This window comes from Malaclemys terrapin, chromosome 19 (genome assembly GCF_027887155.1).
Source record: "Malaclemys terrapin pileata isolate rMalTer1 chromosome 19, rMalTer1.hap1, whole genome shotgun sequence".
Classification (NCBI taxonomy): domain Eukaryota; kingdom Metazoa; phylum Chordata; order Testudines; family Emydidae; genus Malaclemys; species Malaclemys terrapin.
The window spans coordinates 21,294,888-21,316,018 of NC_071523.1; the positions used below are offsets into that span (position 1 = coordinate 21,294,888).

The window sequence follows — 21,131 nt, forward strand, 5'->3', positions numbered from 1 at the left end:
AAATATTCTCAGGAGGTTGCATTAAGGACACTACTCAAAGTAGGGTGAGATTTACCTTCTCTATCACCCCCAGTGATTCCACCACCACTCTTTTGCTACTACAACCCTGGAAGGGGGGAAAAGGACTTTACAGCTCCTTTATCAATAGATATTTAAAGAACTTTAAAGTCATGTATCTCAATATTTAATTTGTTTTTAAGTCTGACAACATAAAAGGGCAGTTACTGGCTAAAATTTTCAAAGCCACCTAGGGTATTTAGCCACACAACTCCACTCAGATGAAGAGGAGCTGTGGCAAAATTTCCTTGTCCGCTTTGAAAATCTCAACCCCTATAACTAAAAAAATTATGCCATAGCTAAGGACTTTATTAAAACAAAGCAAGGCCAGTGAGTTAGATGAACACCAGAGAATATTAGGCCTAGGCTTTACTTACCTTAAAAGTATCAGATCCTGGGATAAATCCTGATCCCAGTGATGATCTTTTCCAGATGGCTTACCAAATTTCAGCGTACACTTTTAAATCAAGCTATAAAGCATCCGAAAAAAGACCATTAAGTATTGCTGTACTTGGAGCGTTACTATAATGAAGAGGAAATCTCTATTCTCCAATAAAAGGAGAAAACTTAATATCCCCTTTATGAGGAACCTCAGATTTTCTGAACAAATTCTCTGAATTAAGAGTAATGAGAAAATTTCTGAAAGTTGGGATAGTGGGAGTTGAACATTATCCTTATAATGGAAACTGTAAACCTTATCTATGAAGTAGATAGATATGAAGAAGTAGGCTTTATAGTGGTCACCACGTAATCTGAACAACTGGAAGAGCTCCCGATGTCTAGAGTTTGGAAAACACAGAAAAGTTAACATTTTTTCCCCACGTTTTATTGAAGGAAATTTAATGTACAAAATATTTCCAGATCCACATGCATTTAATCCTCCTCTTCCTCCTCCTCTTCATCCTGGTTAATCTGGAAGTATCGCAATTCATAGCTTTCCTTGCTATTAGCAACTACACGCAGCCAGTCACGCAAGTTGTTTTTCTTCAGATATTTCTTAGTAAGGTACTTCAGATATCTGTGGAAAGAAGGCAGCCAATAATTGAACTGAAGTCTGTATAAAGATTACTCATTCTACATTACATGCTCTTGAAATTGTATGCTATTTAATTGAATTTCCCTACCTTGCATTATTTAATAGTGTCTTTCATTTTCACCTCTGATAACAAAAAACAGGAGTTTGTCTTAACATTTTCCTCTCACACTTTATAAGAAAATTGGCTGTAATGATGTAGATTGTAACGTGCCATTTTACTTTTTCAGAAACAAAGAAAATGTGTAGGTTGAAAGTGTTTTTGCATTTTCAGGTCTGCAACATTTGCCTAATAGCAGCATTTAATATTGTCTTTTCTGAAGACACTCCCCTGTGGGACCCTACCACTAACTCACCTTAAAAGGACAAATTGTCTCTTCCATTAATGTTTTGACAAGCAGTTTTAAAAACAATTTTTCTTAAAAGAAAAAGAATTGTCACCTGTGTGAGAAATTACATTCCTGCAAGGCAAGCCAAAAGCATGATATTACTGCAGAAGTGACTACAGCTTGTGTTACACACAACGGTGCCTGAGAAAATAAAGCAATTCCCTATGAGAGGATGCCCAAGTTACGCCATCTCACAGCCCTAAACACAAAACATCTTTTAGAAGAGGGCACCCACAAGACAAAGAATGCTCTCCAAATACAAAAAGAAAGCACATTTAACCATCCAGTCCAGCCAAGCTTAGATACCATGAGCCAACTTCTATAGGCCTTACTTAAGCAAAACTCCCATTGGAATCACTGAAGTAATTACAGCAGAATAACATACATTAAAACCAGAGGATTCTGGGAATGAGACACTATGGACGACAGAATAAATCTTGTGTAACAGAGGTATGCCACACAATGCAGAAAGGCTAGCAGTTCTCTTCCTCTCTAAGCCAAAGTGGTTCACACTGACAAGAAATAACAAGGGGAAAAAGGACTACGTTTAATTTCTGTGTTATCAAATAAAGTTTAACAAGAGGTGGTGTAAAACCTCTGAGGGAAATGGACCAACTGACATTTTTCAATTCTTTACTAAGTCATTATTGCAGTAGTGCTCATAATGTGCTAGTTGCTGTGCTGACATGCAGGAGACTCTCCCTGCCTCGAAGACCTTACAATAGTAAAAGGAGAGCACAACAGGGTAGGCAACATACATGCAAAATAATCAGGTGATGTGTGAACACACATTTTATATATAAAAACATGGAACTAAGTCTCAAGCTTCCCCTCGGCCTAGTCCTTGCTAATTTTGGAAGAGTAAAAACATTTATATCTTGTAAGTGGGTCTAGAGAAATGAGTCTTTAGGATCGGATTGAGACAAGGGTGGAGGTTGGGCAAATCGGATGAAAGGGGGTTCCAGGCATAAGGGGACAGCATGGAAGAAGGCATAAAGATGACAACAGGAGGGTATCAAGGCGAGCTTTGTTGGCAAATGGGGACAAAAGGAACAAGAAAGTAGATGAGGTCAATGGTGTAGGCAGGGACTGCTCAGTGTAAGGCCTCAAAGAGACAACTATTGTATGAAAAATACACTGGACGATGTGTAACTGATAAAAGTCAATGATTTTAAGTACTTTGCTGACAGACAGATAAGACACGTAAATGTATTTTTGATTTATTGGTAGTGTATACATTTCCCCCCAAAGATGTTTTTTTTCATTATTTAGACGTCTTTGAATTATGACTATTGTGTTATTACTAGACCATCCTTTAAAAGGAAGGACTTCATTTAATTTATTTTCCACATCAATATTCAAAAAAATTACTCAGCAGCCTAATCAGCTATTTAGAAAATTAGCCCCAAACAAATTAGGTGTCAATTTCTATTTCAGAATGTGCATATGTCTTCATTTAAATATTAGTACCAAATACTAAATTTAATCATGATAAATGTAAATTGGTCATTGTTAATCACCAATTTCTGAAGACTGCATATGAAGTTTAAAATATCAGCACCTACACAAGTCATTTGAAAGGTATGTCCTACTTTTAATCTCACTTATTTTATACAATTTACAAGTCAAAATAAGATTGTACATCCAAGCAGCTAAATGGAACCAAGTTCAGCTGGGTCCTGACGTTAGTCCTTTGCTTCCAGGAATGCTGCTGTTACATTCTAGAAGGATAATAACTGATGCAGGATTTGAGGAGACAGAAGAGGAGCCTATTAGATTATTAGAAATGGTTCCAGTGAGAGTATTTTTAGACATGCCTGCTTTGTTATAAATGCAATCAGAGATTTCAATCAATTTAATAAAATTACCAAAAACATGTTGTGGGTAGCGTAACAATGCTCACTTTATAAAATGGTAACACCATGTTAAATAGAGAGAACTGATGATTGCATTGCTGCATAATGTAATTATTGTTTTGTCTCTGATATTACATGTCAAAGATTTGTAAACCTGTTAACTTCCTAAATAAAAAAGAAATCGTTCCACTGAATAATTAAAATGTATGTCTCCCAGTAATTAGTTTTGACCTTTACCTGCTTTTTTTAAAAATAATTTTTAAGGGACAGTATAAAGATTGGGTGGGAGGCTGAAGTCCGGTAGGATGACCAGGAAATGGAAGATTATATAGTAGTGGGAATCATCTGAATTGTTTTCATTTCTAGCCTTATTTTGAGATATTTTAGGAAGTTGTAAAACTGTTGTGTAAAAATAAAATAAGTTTTTTATTAGGCATCAGCTGGCCTCCACTGAAACATCTTCCACTCTAAAACTCTAATGAAGCTTTTTGTTTAGGAACAGAAATACAGTCACTGTGCATAACCAACCACATGTGCAGTTCACCAGTGGAGCTGAAAGCCATTTCCCAAATCCTCTCCAAGACAGGCCTGTCTTGACTTGTTTTCATCTTGTAGTAATGAGATGTAAGATCTTCTAATACATTAGTATTTAATGGCAGAGATTCTGAGGACCCAGAGGGTCAGAGTTAGGCATAAAAAAGAAAGCATTAGTAGAGAAGAAAACTGTTATGAATGTGATATTTGTCAATTAGGAAAGTGACCTGCCTCTTGGTGACACACTCAAGAGTTCTAAACGAAGTGTGAGAGAACTCTCCTAATGGTATAACTGTTCAAATTGTCATCATCGGCGTCTTTTAAATTGTCACTCTAAAAGACCAAACCATGGTCTTCCTACAGTAAATTTAGCAAAAGATACAGAATGACAATCGTGAACTGTGAAGTCCTCATAGGGGGTTAGAAGGGACAATCATGATCATCTCACATCTGACCTCCTCCGCATTGCAGGCCACAGAACATCACCCACCCACTCCTGTAATAGACCCCTAACCTCTGTCTGAGTTACTGAAATCCTCAAATCGTAATTTAAAGATTTCAAGTTACAGAGAATCCACCAATTACACTGCAAGTTTAAACCTGCAAGTGACCTGTGCCCTATGCTGCAGAGAAAGGCAAAAAACCACCAGGGTCTCTACCAATCTGACCTGAGGAAAAATTCCTTCCCATCCCAAATATGGCAGTTAGACCCTGAGCATTTGAGCAAGAGCCAGCAGCCAGACAGCTGGGAAAGAATTCTCTGTAGTAACTCAGAGCCTTCTCCATCTAGTATCCAGTGCAGATATTTGCTGGAGCCCTCTCCATCCAGTCACTGGAGATATTTGCACTTGTAGTAGATCCTCTAATCTACTGAAGCCTATTTACTTATGCACAGAATAGGTACAGCACAGACAGTAGCCACAAACACCTTCTCACTATCCTCTTTGCTAACACAACTCCAGGCTGACCTAGAGAGCAGGAAGTTCGAACTCCACAGACCCTTAGCTGAGACTGCCAAAAGGGGGCCAAACAACATCAATGGTGACTGATGTTTGTTGCATCAATATCAGTACATTAGAATCTGGTTTGTGACATCATAAACACCACTGAAATTTACCATCTGATGGCTGTTGTCATTACCAACCTGAGATTGATTGGAACTAGCCTTCCAGAGAGAAAAGGCTTTGTATCCCACTCCTTAACCCCTTTAGCTAGACATTCCCTTTACATTATTCCAATAAATATACAATGCCTCCTCTCTCCCTTACCTCTTGGAAAATGGCACCTCTGAAGTTACGGTGATTTTGCTCTTGCTTCTCTCAATGGTCACCACACCTCCACCCAGATTACCGGCTTTTCCATTCACTTTGATTCGTTCCTGCAAGAACTGCTCCTACAAAATAAGGGTAAGATTTGTTAGTCAGAGTTATAGTCAAAGTCTCTCTGCCTTGAAGGGCAAAATGTCTCCGCTAACTTCCTAGCATCCAAAACGTAAGATAAAAGAGCATTTTCCCCCAATTTACTTTAAAACTTGTCTGGCTTTTGGTTAAAGTGTCTTCCTCACACATCAAACGTTGAAAGGAAATGATTACTATATTCCTCCCAAAGACTTCGGCCCTGATCCTACAAAGATTAATACTATTAGTCCTACTGGCCTAAATGGGACTACTCGGGTACCTAAAATTAAGCACATGCACAAATCATTGCAGAATCACAGTTATAGTGAGCAACATCCATCAGGCCTTTGATGCCTGGACGTATTCACCAGTCTTAGGCATTCACCTTTCTGGATATCTGACAAAAATAAGGTTATAAGGATTCAAGTTCCTACAAAGGTTTAAACCACAATAAAGAGGCGACTTAATGACCACCTTTATAAAACTTACTTTCCTAACTTCACATCTCACTTTTAGTGATAAAGAGCAAACAAAAAGGCTTCTAAGAGATTGTAATTATATAAGAATCCTACTGAAGTGTCCCATACACATTTCAGCTAGCCCATTTCCTTTTGCCTTTGAAATCCCATATGCCACTATGCAGGCAAAGAAAATACAGCAGTGGCCATCTTCTATTGAAAGTTTATCCAGTTGGAGGCTCCACAACCAATAGCAAAATAGTGATCAGGAAGAAAATAGAAGGTGTCTACATTATAAATTTGAAACTCTAGTATTTTACCAGGATGTCAAAGTTATAAAAAATCTGAAGTCTGATTACCTTCAGTATTCTATTATAATCCTAATGTGATGATCAGATCAGCTAGATGAATCAACCGTCACCTACATTTCTGGTAAGAACTTAAATAAATTAAATAGGCACTGTGTTGCAATCAAAATGCATTGTTCCATCCAATCACCTCCACCACCTCATATCATCTTGTTTTTGATCTATGAAATGGGTATAGTCTAAAAAAGTGTTAAATTTGAAGTCTTAAATAAAGTTCCATAGAAATCATTGGAAGATATGCCATGAATAAGAAATATCTACACATTCAGAACTACATTAAAAAAAAAAACGCAGGGCCACTGAAAAAGTCCCCAGTATTTCCAAGAAATGTCAGGGTTACAAACAATTCTAGTATTTTTCCACAATGATCCCAATCAGAGGGCATTAATTTAGCGAACCAATAGAAAATATAGTTCATCGAAGTCAGAACTATATGGCCTAGTTTCTAAAGCCACTTGTTGGCTTAGGATCAATGACTGCATTTGTAGCAAGCTCACAGAACGCAGGACATTTCACAACTATTTATATGAAGGTAATTCAAAGGAAGAAGACCATTCAGTTCAAGAAAATTCCAACACAACACTACAAACTGCACTCCACGCAGCTGAAAAGCCACAACGTAATTCAGTAGCCAGAAACTTCTGCTGTAAAGAGTTGGGCCTGGTCTACACTACAGAGTTAGGTCAATGTACGGCAGTTTACATCGACTTAACTCCGTAAGCCAGTGGTTCTCAAACTTTTGTACTGGTGACCCCGTTCACATAGCAACTGCTGGAGGCCAAGCAGGGTTTGGGGTGGAGGTTGACAGCTCACGACCCCCCATGTAATAACCTCGTGATCCCCCTGCGGGGTCCCAACCCCCAGTTTGAGAACCCCTGCTGTAAGCATATACACTAAAATGTAGCTCCCAGCAATGTAACTTGCTCACAACACCAACTTATAATATAATATATGGAGATATACCTATCTCCTAGAACTGGAAGTGATCCCGAAAGGTCATCGAGTCCAGCCCCCTGCCTTCACTAGCAGGACCAAGTACTGATTTTGCCCCAGATCCCCAAGTGGCCCCCTCAAGGATTGAACTCACAACCCTGGGTTTAGCAGGCCAATGCTCCCCCGTTAATAACTCCACCTCCACAAGAGGTATAGCACTTAAGTCAATGTACACCGGACCCTCGCTAGAACGCGCGTCTATATAGCGCGAACTCGCATATAATGCGGTTGTGGCCATGGATCCCAAATTTAATTACTTTAATTGCAATTCATTTTAATGCAGTCCCCACGTTAACGCGGTACCGCGCATGGATCCCAAATCCCGCATTCTAGCGAGGGTCCGGTGTAGTTAGGTCAACACAGTGTCGGTTCTCAACCTATTTACCATTGTGGGCCGCATCCAATACTACCCGTGTGGCCCTGAGGATGTCACATGGGCCGCAACTGTGTGCTGACTGGGCCACAGGTCGAGAACCAGTGGTGTAGACACTGCGTTGCATACATCAACTGTTGCTGCCTTTCAGAAATTGTCCCACAGTGCCCCAGGCTGGCAGTTAAATTGGTGCAAGCACTCCTGGTGAGGATGTGCACTGCCAACACAAGGAGCATAGTGTGAACGTGTAAAACCAATTCAATTATTGCAGTGGCTGTACGTCAGCATAACACAGGGCATGTCTACACATACAGCACGGCAGTGCCAGCACTGCAGCACCTCTGGTGAAGACACTATGCCGACAGGAAAGAGCTCTCCTGTCAGCATAATAAAACCACCTCACCATGTGGCAGAAGCTCTGTCAATGGGAGAAGCTCTCCCAACGACGTAAGCGCCAGTGTGGACAGCGCTATGTCGGTGTCATTTATGTCACTGGGGGGGGGGGTTATTTACACCCCTGAGCAATATAAATTCTGCGAACATAAGCTTTAATTTAGACACAGTCTTACGTGACTTAAATTTGCAGTGCAGAACATCTTTCCAAGAGAGATCCCGATCATCACTGCAAAGCATTTATATTAAATAAATCCACTTTAAAACTTGTTTTTTTTTTTAAATCTCAGAAGGATGCTAGCACTGTTTGAACATGGTTTCCCTGGCTAAGTATAGCAGTCCAACAATGCTAAAACTATTCTACAAATTTACAGTAGGCAAAACCATTGCAACGAACAGCCCAAACTTGCAACTTCTGCATAGAGTCTATGCTTTTTACAGAAAGTTGCAATGGTTGGTTGCAATATCTGGGAGAAAGTCTTTAGTCCTGACCAGGTGAAGCCCCCAAAGCACTGTCCTCCCAGCTGCATAAAGGTTCAGTTGTCCTAAATTCATTACACAATGTTTGCCTCACATCTGAAAGTAAGCCTAAAGCCCTTGTTCCCAGTATTATGGGATAAGTGAGTCACATGCCCCAGAAAACACTGGTGCAACCAAAGGTGTACATTGTGCTATGCATGGACTTGCCTGTTGTGTGGACACAGTAAACCACTTCAAGAGAACCAGACAATTTATGCAATTAATGTCACCACAATAGTCCTCTCACTTAGGGTCAAATTCTGCACTGACTTCACATCATTCATGTCCTCATCTATCATCACTGACTTAAGTTATTACAGCAGGTGCAAACTGGAACAAATATGGACCCTGCATGTAGAATCACAAGAAATCCTGCCATATTTAACTGGAGTCTCACACTTCATGCATCAGTTATTGTTTGGCCATAACCATATCAGCAAAATACTAATAGTTTCCCTTCAGTCAAGATTGAACGAAATGTGTGTATATGGCTTCCAATGTCAAATGTGACAGGACTGCTAATACAGACACTATTAGACATCATCTTGACTAGATAAAATGGTCAAATGTAGGTCAATCTAAGACATAAATGAAGCTCAAACTTTTCCCCCCTAGTGTACATGTAGGGCAACACTTTGTAGCTTGATTTAGCTGGCCCTGTGGCAAAAACATGACAATTTTTCAGTCAAGACAAAGCCTAAGAGACTATCTAAAATTTTCAGAAGCATCAAAATGACTTACATGCTTGGGAGCCTAAACACCACTGAAAGTCAATGAAATATGGGAATCTAAGTGCCTACGGAACTTCTGAAAGTTTTGCCATAAAATACTAGTCTAACAAAAGGTTTTGTCATACAATCAGGCTTGGACTATGCTACCCAGGGAACACACAATTAGTGTGATTTAGATCCAGCATGGAAAGGGTTTACCTCACTATCCCAGAAGAGCAGCCAGGATCTGAAAGGTGCTAGAAGCAAATATGGTTCCTTTCATAAGAATCGTGCATTAACTTTGCAAAGTTCCACTTAGCTGCCAGCCCAAGGTGAGTGAATTCAAATTTACCAATTCTCAATGCCAAGCACTAACCAGTGCCCACCCTTTTATTAACATCTCCTCTACAGTAAGATTTTTAGATAAACCCCAACATTGCTTCTCTACTGGTAATAGTCACAGTAGGAACCCTGCTGTAGATAAGCTTCTGTAGCCACCTGCCTTTGAACACCATACAGTGCAACCCTGCTCAAGGCAGATCTGTAGAACATAATGGTAAAATCACTAGTTGCTATAAGAGCCTTTGCTACACAAGGTTTCCCACCACTGCATTGCAAGAAACTTTTTGCCAAACCTAGCATAGGTAAGGCTTTAAAAGTGGTGACACCGTTGCCACTAACTGCAGCTTAATGGGGAGGAGACAACTGGAAAGAGAAAAGGAAAGTTCCCAACAGGATAGGAAACAGGCTCAGGAAATAGAAATTCATAGTTAGCAGTGGCTAAGACCAAGCAGGCCAGCAACACTAATGTACACCTTTGGGGATATGAGAGTATCCTAGAGAGTGATGCACGGGAGAGAACGAGTCAGTGGATTTTTGCTATAGTAAATATATTTTCATAATCATTTCATATAGCTGCCAAATGATTCCTTTGCTCTCCTAGTGGCAAACTCCATTATAGTTAAAGAAACACTGATGGCCTAGAGCATTTAAAACTTACGAAGTTGGCTGCATCCATGATTCCATCTTCAACAGGATGGGTGCAGTCCAAAGTAAACTTTAGGACCTGCTTCTTTTTTTTGCCACCTTTCGTTGCAGGCTTCTTCTGTAAAGTTAAAAAGAAATAAAGTTACACAGGTTACATATTCTAAACTTAAACCTTAAGCTTTGGCATTAGGGGTAAGGGTGTGTCTTGATATCAGTGAGTAAGAAAAAAGGGTAGAGCTCATTCACAACAGTGCCAAGCCCTAGTTACAACGTGGATGACACCCCCTGACAGGACTGCACCGTGTCCCCGATCAAGTTTCTCAGGGCCACTGAGCCAGGTTATGACAGGACCGCGCAGCACCCGGCTAAGGTGACCAGATGTCCCGATTTTATAGGGACAGTCCTAATTTTTGGGTCTTTTTTCTTATATAGGCTCCTGCCCCCTCCCCACCCCATCCCGATTCCTCACACTCGCTGTCTGGTCACCCTACACCCGGCTCCTCCAGGCACTCAACCCACCCCAGCCTCGGGAGCCAGAGCGGCGCCTCCATGCGGCCGTGAATCGGGGGACGAGGGGAAGTCCCAGAAGAACCGAGGCGGGGGCCGCCAGGGACCGGACCCCAGGGCCGCGGGGGCGGGGGGGCGGGGGGCTGGCGCCCTAGGCGGCTGCAGGAAACGGGGGGCTCCCAGGCCGGCCAGGCCGCAGCAGGAAACAGGCCCCCGGCGCGGCGGGTGAAGGCCCCGCGGCCGGGGCGCCCGGGCCCTCAGGAAGCGATGCGAGGAGCCGGGTTGCGGCCTCCCCCGCCCCCCGCCCCGCGGCGCGCACCCCCCGGCCACCCCCGAGCCAGGGCCGCCGAGCGGGCAGGGGCCGGAGCCCGCGGGGGTCGGGCCGGGGCGGGGAGCTCGCGGGGAGGCCGGCCTGGGCCCGGCGTGGTTGGACACTCACCACAGGCGCCATGGCGGCTGCAGCGAGAGAAGCAGAAAGGGAGGGCGGCGCGACGCGCATGCGCCAAATCACCCGTGTGCCTCTCGCGCATGCGCCGACGACACCCCCGCGTCCATCTCGCGCAAACGCGCATGTGCGAACCACCCTCCCCCCCCGAAGCACGCAGAGCGCAGGTCACGCTAGCCAAGTACTGAGCGAATAGATTTCCCCCCATAAGACACCCCTTAGCCATCCGCATCTCTGGGATCGATTAGCGCTACCTGTGCAGGGACCCGGATCCGTCCCCCGCCTCTCAGGCGGCGGGTCTGGGCAGGGAGCAGGGGCCTGGCCGGGGGGGGGGATCTCGGCAGGGAGCAGGGGCCTGGCCGGGGGGGGGGATCTCGGCAGGGAGCAGGGGCCTGGCTGGCAGGGGGGGGGGGTCAGGGCAGGGAGCAGGGGCCTGGCCGGGGGGGGGGGGTCTGGGCAGGGAGCAGGGGCCTGGCCGGGGGGGGGGGGTCAGGGCAGGGAGCAGGGGCCTGGTGTGGGGGGAAGGGCAGGGCAGGGCAGGGAGCAGGGGCCGGGGGGGGGGCAGGGCAGGGAGCAGGGGCCGGGGGGGGAAGTCAGGGCAGGGAGCAGGGGCCGGGGGCGGGAGTCAGGGCAGGGAGCAGGGGCCGGGGGGGGAAGTCAGGGCAGGGAGCAGGGGCCGGGGGCGGGAGTCAGGGCAGGGAGCAGGGGCCGGGGGGGGGAGTCAGGGCAGGGAGCAGGGGCCGGGGGGGGAAGTCAGGGCAGGGAGCAGGGGCCTGGTGTGGGGGGAAGGGCAGGGCAGGGAGCAGGGGCCGGGGGGGGGGGGGGGGGGCAGGGCAGGGAGCAGGGGCCGGGGGGGGGAGTCAGGGCAGGGAGCAGGGGCCGGGGGGGGGAGTCAGGGCAGGGAGCAGGGGCCGGGGGGGGAAGTCAGGGCAGGGAGCAGGGGCCGGGGGCGGGAGTCAGGGCAGGGAGCAGGGGCCGGGGGCGGGAGTCAGGGCAGGGAGCAGGGGCCGGGGGCGGGAGTCAGGGCAGGGAGCAGGGGCCGGGGGCGGGAGTCAGGGCAGGGAGCAGGGGCCTGGTGTGGGGGGGAGGGCAGGGCAGGGAGCAGGGGCCTGGCTGGCGTGGGGGGGATCTGGGCAGGGAGCAGGGGCCTGGCATGGGCGGGGGGAGGTCAGGGCAGGGAGCAGGGGCCTGGGGGCGTGGTCTGTGCCATGGGGAAGGCACAGGACTGAGGGAGAGGGTAGGCTTTGACCCTGGGGGCACTGAGATCTGTGTCACTGCTGAGCTTTCCCTTGGTGGGGAGCAAAGGCGCTGGCACCATTCCCAGGGAGCAGGCAGTAGAGAGGGAAATCAAACCAGAGAAGCAGCAGTGCGTACAGCTTTCTGTCCCCTCAGCACCATAGCCCCAAGGCAGACTCTCATGTAGGACTCACTTCACAGCAGCTTTTGTTATTAATAATAATAATAATAATAAAAGCCACCTTTCTTCCCAGTGATTTCAGATCTCACCATAGCATACACATACAAATCACTTCTTCCTGTGCTGAAATGCAGCCTGTCCTGGGATGGAACATGGCAACTGTTTAACAGCTCATAGTGACACTGCACAGTGGTCTAGGACAGAAGTTAGCCTGGGCACTGGAGCCGAAACCTCTACCCCCAATTCATATGTATGTGGAATGCATAGCTCAACAAAGCCCTGATCTTGGAGAAAGTAAATAAGGAAGTGTTATTTACTCCTCCTCATAACACACAAACTAGGGGTCACTAAATGAATTTAATAGGCATCAGGTTTAAAACAAAAGGAAGTATTTTTTCACACAACACACAGTCAACCTGTGGAACTCCTTACCAGAGGATGTGAAGGCCAAGACTATAACCGGGTTCAAAAAAGAACTAAATAAGTTCATGGAGGATAGGTCCATCAATGGCTATTAGCCAGGATGGGGAGCAATGGTGTCCCTAGCCTGTGTGCCAGAGTCTGGGAATGGGCAACAGGATGGATCACTTGATGATCACCTGTTCTGTTCACTCCCTCTGAAGCACCTGGCGTTGGCCATTGTCGGAAGACAGAATACTGGGCTAGATGGGCCTTTGGTCTGACCCAGTATGGCTGTTATATTCTTATGGATCTTTCACTGGGGACTCTCAGCACTACCACGATACAAAATGTATAACAACACTCTGAAGAAAAGCTCTGAATTGATCAGGATCTGACCTCAGTTTTAACTCTTCAAAACACAGGAACTCCACTGCCCTGATTCTGCCATGAGAAAATCCCTACTCTAAAGATGTGGTCTTTAAAAGGGTGGGGGCATGAAGTGATCTCTGAGGTAATAAACACATGGAATTAGAAAGGCAAACATCACAAAAGCATGGTTGTAAATGAATACACCGTGGCATCCAGATCCCGTGCATCATTTCACAAAAGCCACGAGATGGTGCTGCTCCAACAGTAAGCTGCAGAAGGAGCGAGAAAGCAGTTATGAAGGGTGACATTGCCAGCAACAAGTGTTCCACAATCGGAGGCACTAGTGGGCAGAGAGAAGAGTTACCCCTTGGCACACATGCTTCAAGGTGGGGATGTGGGGATGGTTAAATTCTCCTCACACTTGCCCTATTTTAAACCCACATAAAGCACCAGCCGGACAGCTCGGAAGACTGAAGTTGCCAAGCTAGCTACAGAGACCAGACAGCAGCAGTGCGAGCTTCCGCCAAGCTGCCTCTTGCCAATGCATCTCACTGCCCAACCCTTAGTTGGAGAGGCACCAGGAGATGCGGGGCCTCTGATCAGACTGTTGACAAGAGGCCATTACAGTGCAGTAGGTGAGGTGGACAGTTTTCCCCCAGGAAGTTGGCTGAAACTCACCGGCTACCAACTGGCTATCAGCTATTTGGTCAATATCAGCTTGGCCTGGATATGAATTTGGCACTATTGGTCTAGCTTCCATTCCTAATTACCCGAGTCAGCCATTCTCCACTTGCTAATTGTGACAGAAGAGTTTTTAATTTGAAGACTCCTCTCACTCATTTGGATGCTATCACATATTTGTTACTATTCTCATTAATGGCGGCAATGACTCCTTACATCTCCATAGCACCAGAGCACACAAGCATCTGTCAGCACTCTGCTGACGTCGTATATGAATAAGGATAGTTTCCCTCACTGCTGGGATGCAGCTACCTCTGGGGTTGAATCCTCATAGCCATTGTGCACCAGTAACTAGACAGATCTCATGAGAGAAAGTGAAGAAAAACTGATTCAGTTGAATGTTTGGAGGAATTTGAGATCAGCTGAGTAAACACAGGTATCAGAGGCTGCCCTGTGTTTTAGCTGTGTCTTTTGGATGGAAACATAGTTGCTTCCGAGGAATTCTGCTGTAATTCACTGCAGCATTGAAGGCGTTGGGGCCCTGAGTTTTACACTGTCTCTGAAAACATTTGAGCACATAGCTCAAAGGGCCTGCAGGAAGCTCAGACTGACGGACTACTGAGCAATGGGATCTTCTGCAAAGTGATAATATGTGAACGTGATCCTGACCTCGCCTCACTTATTGTAGAGCCATCACTGGGACAGTGTCTGTGCAAAACCCTCAAGCATGAAGTGTGTTCCTGTGTGTGACTATGAAGTGACCTGCTGAGCTATGCTGCTCTGTCACTTTCAATATGCCACTGGGCTTCATAATCCCAAATGACTGAGAACAATGGGGAGGGCTGATCCCTTACAAGGAGAGGCTGATCTTTTTCCATCACATGGATTGTCCACTAGGTCTGACCTTGGGTGAACCTTGAAGCTTGTTGATGAGATGGAAGCGGCAAGATGGACAGGACAGGGATATAAAGGAAACATTAATCATGCATTCACATGGCTGTTTGTTGTACTGGGTTTAAATTTACACCCTAGGCAACTTTTAGAGGTGCCTTTCCCTGGGAATTGCACACAACATAGAGATAACTCAGTCTGGAGAAAACTGCCTACCACAGGTAGGAGATTCCTCCTTTTCCCTCTGGAAGAGTCAAGAGTGAATTAAATGCATTGAATTTTTCCCCTTTTACTTAGGCTTAGCAAATCCTAAACCCCTCTGTTATGCATCTTAGCCCCTGAGGGAGAACATGGGCATATGAGACAGTCCCCTTCACACCAGGCTGTCAGCAAATGACAGACTTGGGATTTTTTAAAAAAACATTTCATTGTGCTCTCTGTTATGTCTGCAGAAACAACTTATTCTGAACCCAGCAGCTCTTCCTTATTGGCAATGTTGCCATGGCTACTGCATTCACGTCACTCATAATATTCTGGCTGTGCTGAAAGCCTCAGCATTTCTGTCATTCCAGCTTCAAACGCATGAAAAGCAGGAGACAGGCAGAGCAAGGGGACTGAAATTTTATCTACTAACAGGACAACGTGGATACAACGCTGGTAACTTCGGAAGAAAAGGTAAGAAACTTTGATACTACTGCTGTGTCTAACTACAATAAAGTGACCATAACAAAAAGATATACTGTTAGCATTTCCTTAAAATGCACAGGTAGTATTTGCTTACAAAGTAATTTCACTTATTAAAACCAGAGGTACTGGCAGACCCCAGAGAGAGATAGCCCACCTTGTTAACACACATGTATCCACATCTGAAACACTGTTTTGAATTCTGAGCTCTGTAATAACTTTCAGAACCTGTAGCTTTGCTCTCTGTGGCTTGCTAGTATAAGGACTTAATAGGTAATTGCTGGTCTATTTCAAAAGAATTTATTTGAATGGCATCACCATTAAATTGACAGACTGAAAATAGATGGATTTGATCAACAGGTTAAAGAAAATCCCTTCTTGTTTCTCATATTTTTACTGGAGTGTTTTCACTGGCATAGCATAATAGCAAAATGAATTAACCGCAAACAGTCCTCTTCTTAAATGTGGTCACTCACTGTAAGGAGTAAAGAATTTAAACCACATCTGATCTGTTTGAAAAGTTGAATTTTTTCTCTTATACCCACACCACCTTGCTCTGCTGTAGACAGTACAGTGGTTTTTAATAAAATATCACTCAGATTAGAATGGCATAAGAAAACAGGCATGTTTAGAAACCTTCCATCCCCCCCACTTTATACACAGTTTGTTTTGTCAGCACCAAACAACATAGGCTGTGTCATTTTTACTCTCTGGCTGTTTGTGTAATATGCACAGCCCAGACAGAATGTTAGTTTACTTGTTACTGCTCTATACTAGATCCTGTAAATGTGCAGGTTTCTCTTCCAACACAACTTTTATACTAAAAAAAAAAAAAAAAAAATCTAAAAGTCCCCCCCTACACATTCCGGAACCCCCTGAAATGGGGACAATTCAGAAATGATTTTCAAACTCTCTGTGGTTTCTGACTCTGAACTTTAGTATTGTTATTGAGACACAATGTTCATAATTTCCATTTGTTCTTACAAAGCCCAGTGTGCTCATTGGGCTGCAGACAGCCTGGCATGAAATCAGTCCTGTGAGTCAAATGTGCCACCTATTCTTTGACTCTGTGCGCTATTTCTGGTCACGATGTAGTTTAACTCTTAAATGCTCAAGGAAGTGGTGGCATTCAGCAACAGCTCACTGCTATTGCAACTGTGCCCTGCAATAATAGTGCAGGACTCTTTAAACAATAAAAAGAGAGAGCACTAGACTTTACAAATATACACAATAGAAGGACTGGGTCTCTGCCCCCGAGAGCTTACAGTGGGCTCTCAGAGCGAAGTGATTCATAGAGCATGAGAAGGCAGAAGGAGATAGCATGGCGGTTTTGGGAAGTGAGGATTGGAAGGAGAGATCTGGGGACAGAGAGGGAGAGTACTTGATGCATGGAAAATAGAAGGCTGTTTCAGGCACAAAAGCAGAGTGAAAGAAAATGCAGAGCTACATATGGGAGGAGAGGTAGGAAGATGGGCGGGGAAGGGGTATGAGAAGCAGAGAGAAGATACCTTGGAGCTGATGGTAGGGAAGATTAGAGATTTTACTCAGACTGTATTGGTTCCTGGGAGGAACCAGTCTCCCCCTCTTTTCTCCTTTCTCAGAGGCCCTTAGCGGGGCCAGCACATCCTTGGCACCTGCGGAAGGCTGGACATAGCTCCCCCCGGGAACTCCTGCACCAGCCAGCAGGGTGCGTTTGAGAGGTCTTGGGGGCAGCAGGGGGTGCTATCCGGCAGTCTTGCCAGTTCTAACTTCATGGCAAATTAATCAGTTGCTTGCAGTCAGGAGGCGCGGCCCTGCCCAAATGCATGTGATCGGGTCACCCCAGCCCGAGGCCCAAAGAGAGAGGAGCAACTTGGGTCAAGTAACCAGAACTGTCCTTTACACCAGCAAAAACAGAGCTCTGGCCAAATTATGTCCGTGACCGCCACGCCATCCCTGACACTTCTTCCTGCAGCTGTCCTACCCCTTGCATGCAATCGGTGGCCGTCAGATCATGCAGCTGCCCTGTCCCTCAGATGCTATCAATGGCCAGCAGACTTTTGATCTGTCTAGCATGTGGCACCCTCCAAGGTGAGGCTCCTCTATTGGGACTCAGCGGAATAGCTCCTTTTTAACTGTGCCCCACGCACCATCTCCTGAATTAGATGTCGAATCCCTCTGCATACCTGTAATATCAGCCTTTCTGTGTCATCTTCCCCCAGATGTCCGGTGGGATTTTCTCTCCTTTGGAAAACCTCTGCGACCTGGATAATGCCAACTGCCACCCCCTGGTATGTTTCCTGTGTCACGAGCAGTATGAGCATCCCTGCCTCCTGGACTGTTACCACAACTTCTGTGCCAGCTGCCTGCGAGGCCGGGCGATAGACAGCCGCCTCACCTGCCCTCTTTGTGGGTAAGAACTTCTAAGCAGTGCCTACCCATAACACAGAAAGATGGTGACTTACCCGTGAAAGCTATCCCAGGCCTGGCCAGGTGCCCATGCTCTGCAGTAGAGCGCCACAGAAACACAGGTGCAGAGCACGCATTTCACACATGGATGTCTGAGCTGGAGGGTCCAGCTCTGCCCATCAGCAAATACCCAATGCAGCTAGCCACGGGCAGCATTAGGCACCCAGGTCTGAAAGCTAGGCCTAAGGAGAAACCGTGGCATTTCTTCTCTGACGCTCGCTGGGCTGACGGCCTGCTCGGTGCTCTGCTGTGACATGTTATTGAAATTGGCTTATGTATATTGGTAGTGTGCTCAAAACCTGGCATGGTAGCAGGGAACACATCTGAAATGAAGATGGGTCTAAGTTAGATATATTTGAATTTGTTGCAGTGTGGAAGGGTGAATGGGAGTCATTCACTCATGAGAGTTGGGCCAGACCTCAAGCTGGTGCCTTTTGTGGTAGCATGGGTAAGGATGGGGGCTGGGCTACACATGAACCAGCCCTGAAATAGCCTAACTGGTTTTCATTCACACCTTTTGTTATTTCAGTGCCAGTCTGGGTGTAGATACTGATTGTGGAATGAAAGGGTCTTATTTAGATTTAATTTAAATTGATTCTTTACTGACAACCTATGCCAAATAGACACTCGTACTCCACAATAAGAGTGGCCACACACAAGCTTGCACTGATATAACGAGAATTAAACCAGTGTCATTATTTTGGTGCTAACTTGTGCCTAGACGGCCTCTGTGATGAGTTAGAGTCTGAACCAAAGACAATGGAGGCCAAGTGGAGTCTTCCATGGACTACAGTGGGCCTTGGATGAAGGTGATTAGTACATAGCAGACGCAAGGTGTGACACAGAAGCATCTCTACTCTTTGGCGAGCTCTCGAGAAGTGAGGCAGCAGTGAGACTTTCTCGAGCACAGGACCAGCACTTGCCCTTTTAGCTCTTCAGTCTTTGCTGTAAGCTGCTGTGAGGCTCAGCACCGCTACTGGTAAGCAAGCACTCTGGGTGGGGCTCTAGGCCCACTGACTTCGGAACAAGAATCGTTAGTGTGCTCACGAACGGCCAAATTCAGCCAGGCCAGCACCGCCCCTTCAGAGGATTAGATGGAGGTAACCAAATGTAACCTCCTTTTCTCCCCCCTCCCCTTACAAGACATTTCGGGCCAAATCCTGCCCTGAATCAAAATGTCTTTTGTAGCTGGAACAAAAAGAAATGGCATTTAACAATTTAATACAATATTAATGTGCTGAACTGTGTGTTTCTGAGAATTGTGGTTGTACGGATATATACGACATGCTACAGAATGTGTCTTGGGTTTTTCTGGAGCATATTGTACATCTTCAGTTGCATTGTATTTGTTTTCATTCCTTTTAATGTAAGCGAAGCCAGGAATTATTTACGTATTGTCTCTCTGGGTTCTTCTATAGGTTCCTATCACTGTACATACAGATACTTTTATCAGCTCTTATCTGTGAATGATGCAGTGCTTTCCTGGTTATTAAACAATACTGTAAAAATGGGGAGAGTTAGTGCTTTCCGCTCTGATGTGGACAGTCCTGTTTGAAGGTCATTTCCATCACTGTATTAGTAACAATAACATCCACTTATAATTTGGGGTGCATTACATTCTAAACAAACCAAGTTCATCTACATGAAACTTGAGTGCCTCGGATTCTCAAGAACACATTACTGATGATAGCAGACATGGTGGAAATTTTACCATTGGACTTGGAATGCTACAATACACCTCTGCTTTTCGGTAGTACACTCTAAGGATCAGGGAATCTGCTTTCACTTTACAGGCACGAATTGACAACACTGTGCAGGACTTTGTATTCCAAAAAAGGAATGAGACTACCAGGGCAGATGATTGTCATTTATTCTAGTAAATAGGATGATGTGTATCAGCCTGACTGTAGTTGCCAAAGACATTTGAGGGCTGGTAGAGGCAGAACTGAATCCGAGCTGTGTTCCGGAATGTGTAGTTAGAACTATCAACCAAGCACTGGAGGAGGTTAACGTTGTACCTTATTAGATTTCACCTTTAATGTATACAGATCTCTCTGTAGAGTTTGTCCTTAGGGGAAACGGAGATTTGATGAGCATCCAGTGAGCTGCTCATTTATGCCTGTTCTTTTTAGATGAACACAAATTACAAAGATTAAAATAAATCCCATGAGTCTCTTTTTTTGTGTTTGGTTTAAATCGGCATGGGAAAGACTTCCAGCAATACCTGTCTGCCTAGTCCACAGCTGAAAAACAATGTTCTCTAGTCACAGCTCTTGTTTTTCATTATAAGCAGTTAAAAACAATCACATTTCTGTGATATGAATTAAAATAAAGCTCCAGGTACCGAGCAGGCCCCATCACCAGTGTATCTGGGCACCTTGCCGTCTCGAACGTTGTTATCCTCACAGCAGCCCTAAGAGGCAGGGCAGGGCTATTACCCCCATTGTACAGATGGGAACTGAGGCACAGAAAGTCTAAGTGACTTGTCCAGGGTCACAAAGTGAGTCTGTGGCAGAGCAGGGAATTGCTCCCAGGTCTCTTGAGTTCCAAGTACTGAGCCAGCCTTCCTCTCACGGGTGAGGGTAACATTTTCAAAAGCACCTTAGTTACTTAGGAGCCTGAGCCCCATTGACTTGCACTGAGATTTAGGCTTCAAGTCACTTAGGCACTTTTGAATTTTTTCCCCTGGATCTCAGACTTGATGATGTAAAATACACATGCCCAGTGGGGGTCAGGATGCCTGGTGGTAAAGCCCCAGGAAAGCTGGAGAAGCTGTGTCTAGCTCTGCTCTTATACATGGCCTGTCACCACAGCATTTGAGTGCTTCGTTGTCAAGCTGCCTTTGTGCCTATGAAATATGAGGTTCTAATCACAATGGTTTCAGATGGGAACAGCTGCAGAACACCAAGTTCTACTTATAGCTCCACAAGAATTCAGGAGAGCTCACTCCCCTGCCAGGGCAGGCCAGCAATGGGAGAAGCGCAGTGAGGGTTTCCCACTCTACACTTTACAAGTGATCACCCTGAGGAGAAGCAGGATCACTGCAGCCCTACGGCCTGATCTGGCAAGGGGCTGAGCTTTCTGGCCCCTATCCAGCAAAGCACTTAAGCATGGGAGTAACTGTAGGTTTCTGAATAGCCCCACTGGAGTCAATGCTCAGCACCTAGCAGGATTGAGCCCCTAGGCAGGTGGATTGCCCTAGCCAAAAAATGACTCCTGG

At 45.4% G+C, this 21,131-nt stretch overlaps 2 protein-coding genes across 3 annotated transcripts in view; one reads left to right on the forward strand and one right to left on the reverse strand.

Annotated features, from left to right (window-relative positions):
- Positions 1–861: 861 nt before the first annotated feature.
- RPL22 (ribosomal protein L22) lies at positions 862–11,114 on the reverse strand. The gene is made up of 4 exons (XM_054009240.1): positions 11,014–11,114; positions 10,081–10,185; positions 5,138–5,262; positions 862–1,075 (listed from the first exon to the last, which is right to left on the reverse strand). The coding sequence occupies exons 1-4, from the start codon at positions 11,071–11,073 to the stop codon at positions 931–933; spliced, it is 435 nt and encodes a 144-aa protein (XP_053865215.1). The 5' UTR covers positions 11,074–11,114; the 3' UTR covers positions 862–930.
- A 3,781-nt stretch (positions 11,115–14,895) lies between these two features.
- RNF207 (ring finger protein 207) overlaps positions 14,896–21,131 on the forward strand; it is a 36,029-nt gene continuing 29,793 nt past the window's right edge. Inside the window, exons 1-3 of one of the 2 annotated variants that reach the window (XM_054009090.1) lie at positions 14,896–15,000; positions 15,352–15,454; positions 17,665–17,855. In XM_054009090.1, coding sequence (XP_053865065.1) covers positions 17,665–17,855 — 191 coding nt within the window. In that variant the 5' untranslated portion in view covers positions 14,896–15,000; positions 15,352–15,454. The remainder of the gene's footprint in view (positions 15,001–15,351; positions 15,455–17,664; positions 17,856–21,131) is intronic. The other variant, XM_054009089.1, reaches the window with a different exon arrangement.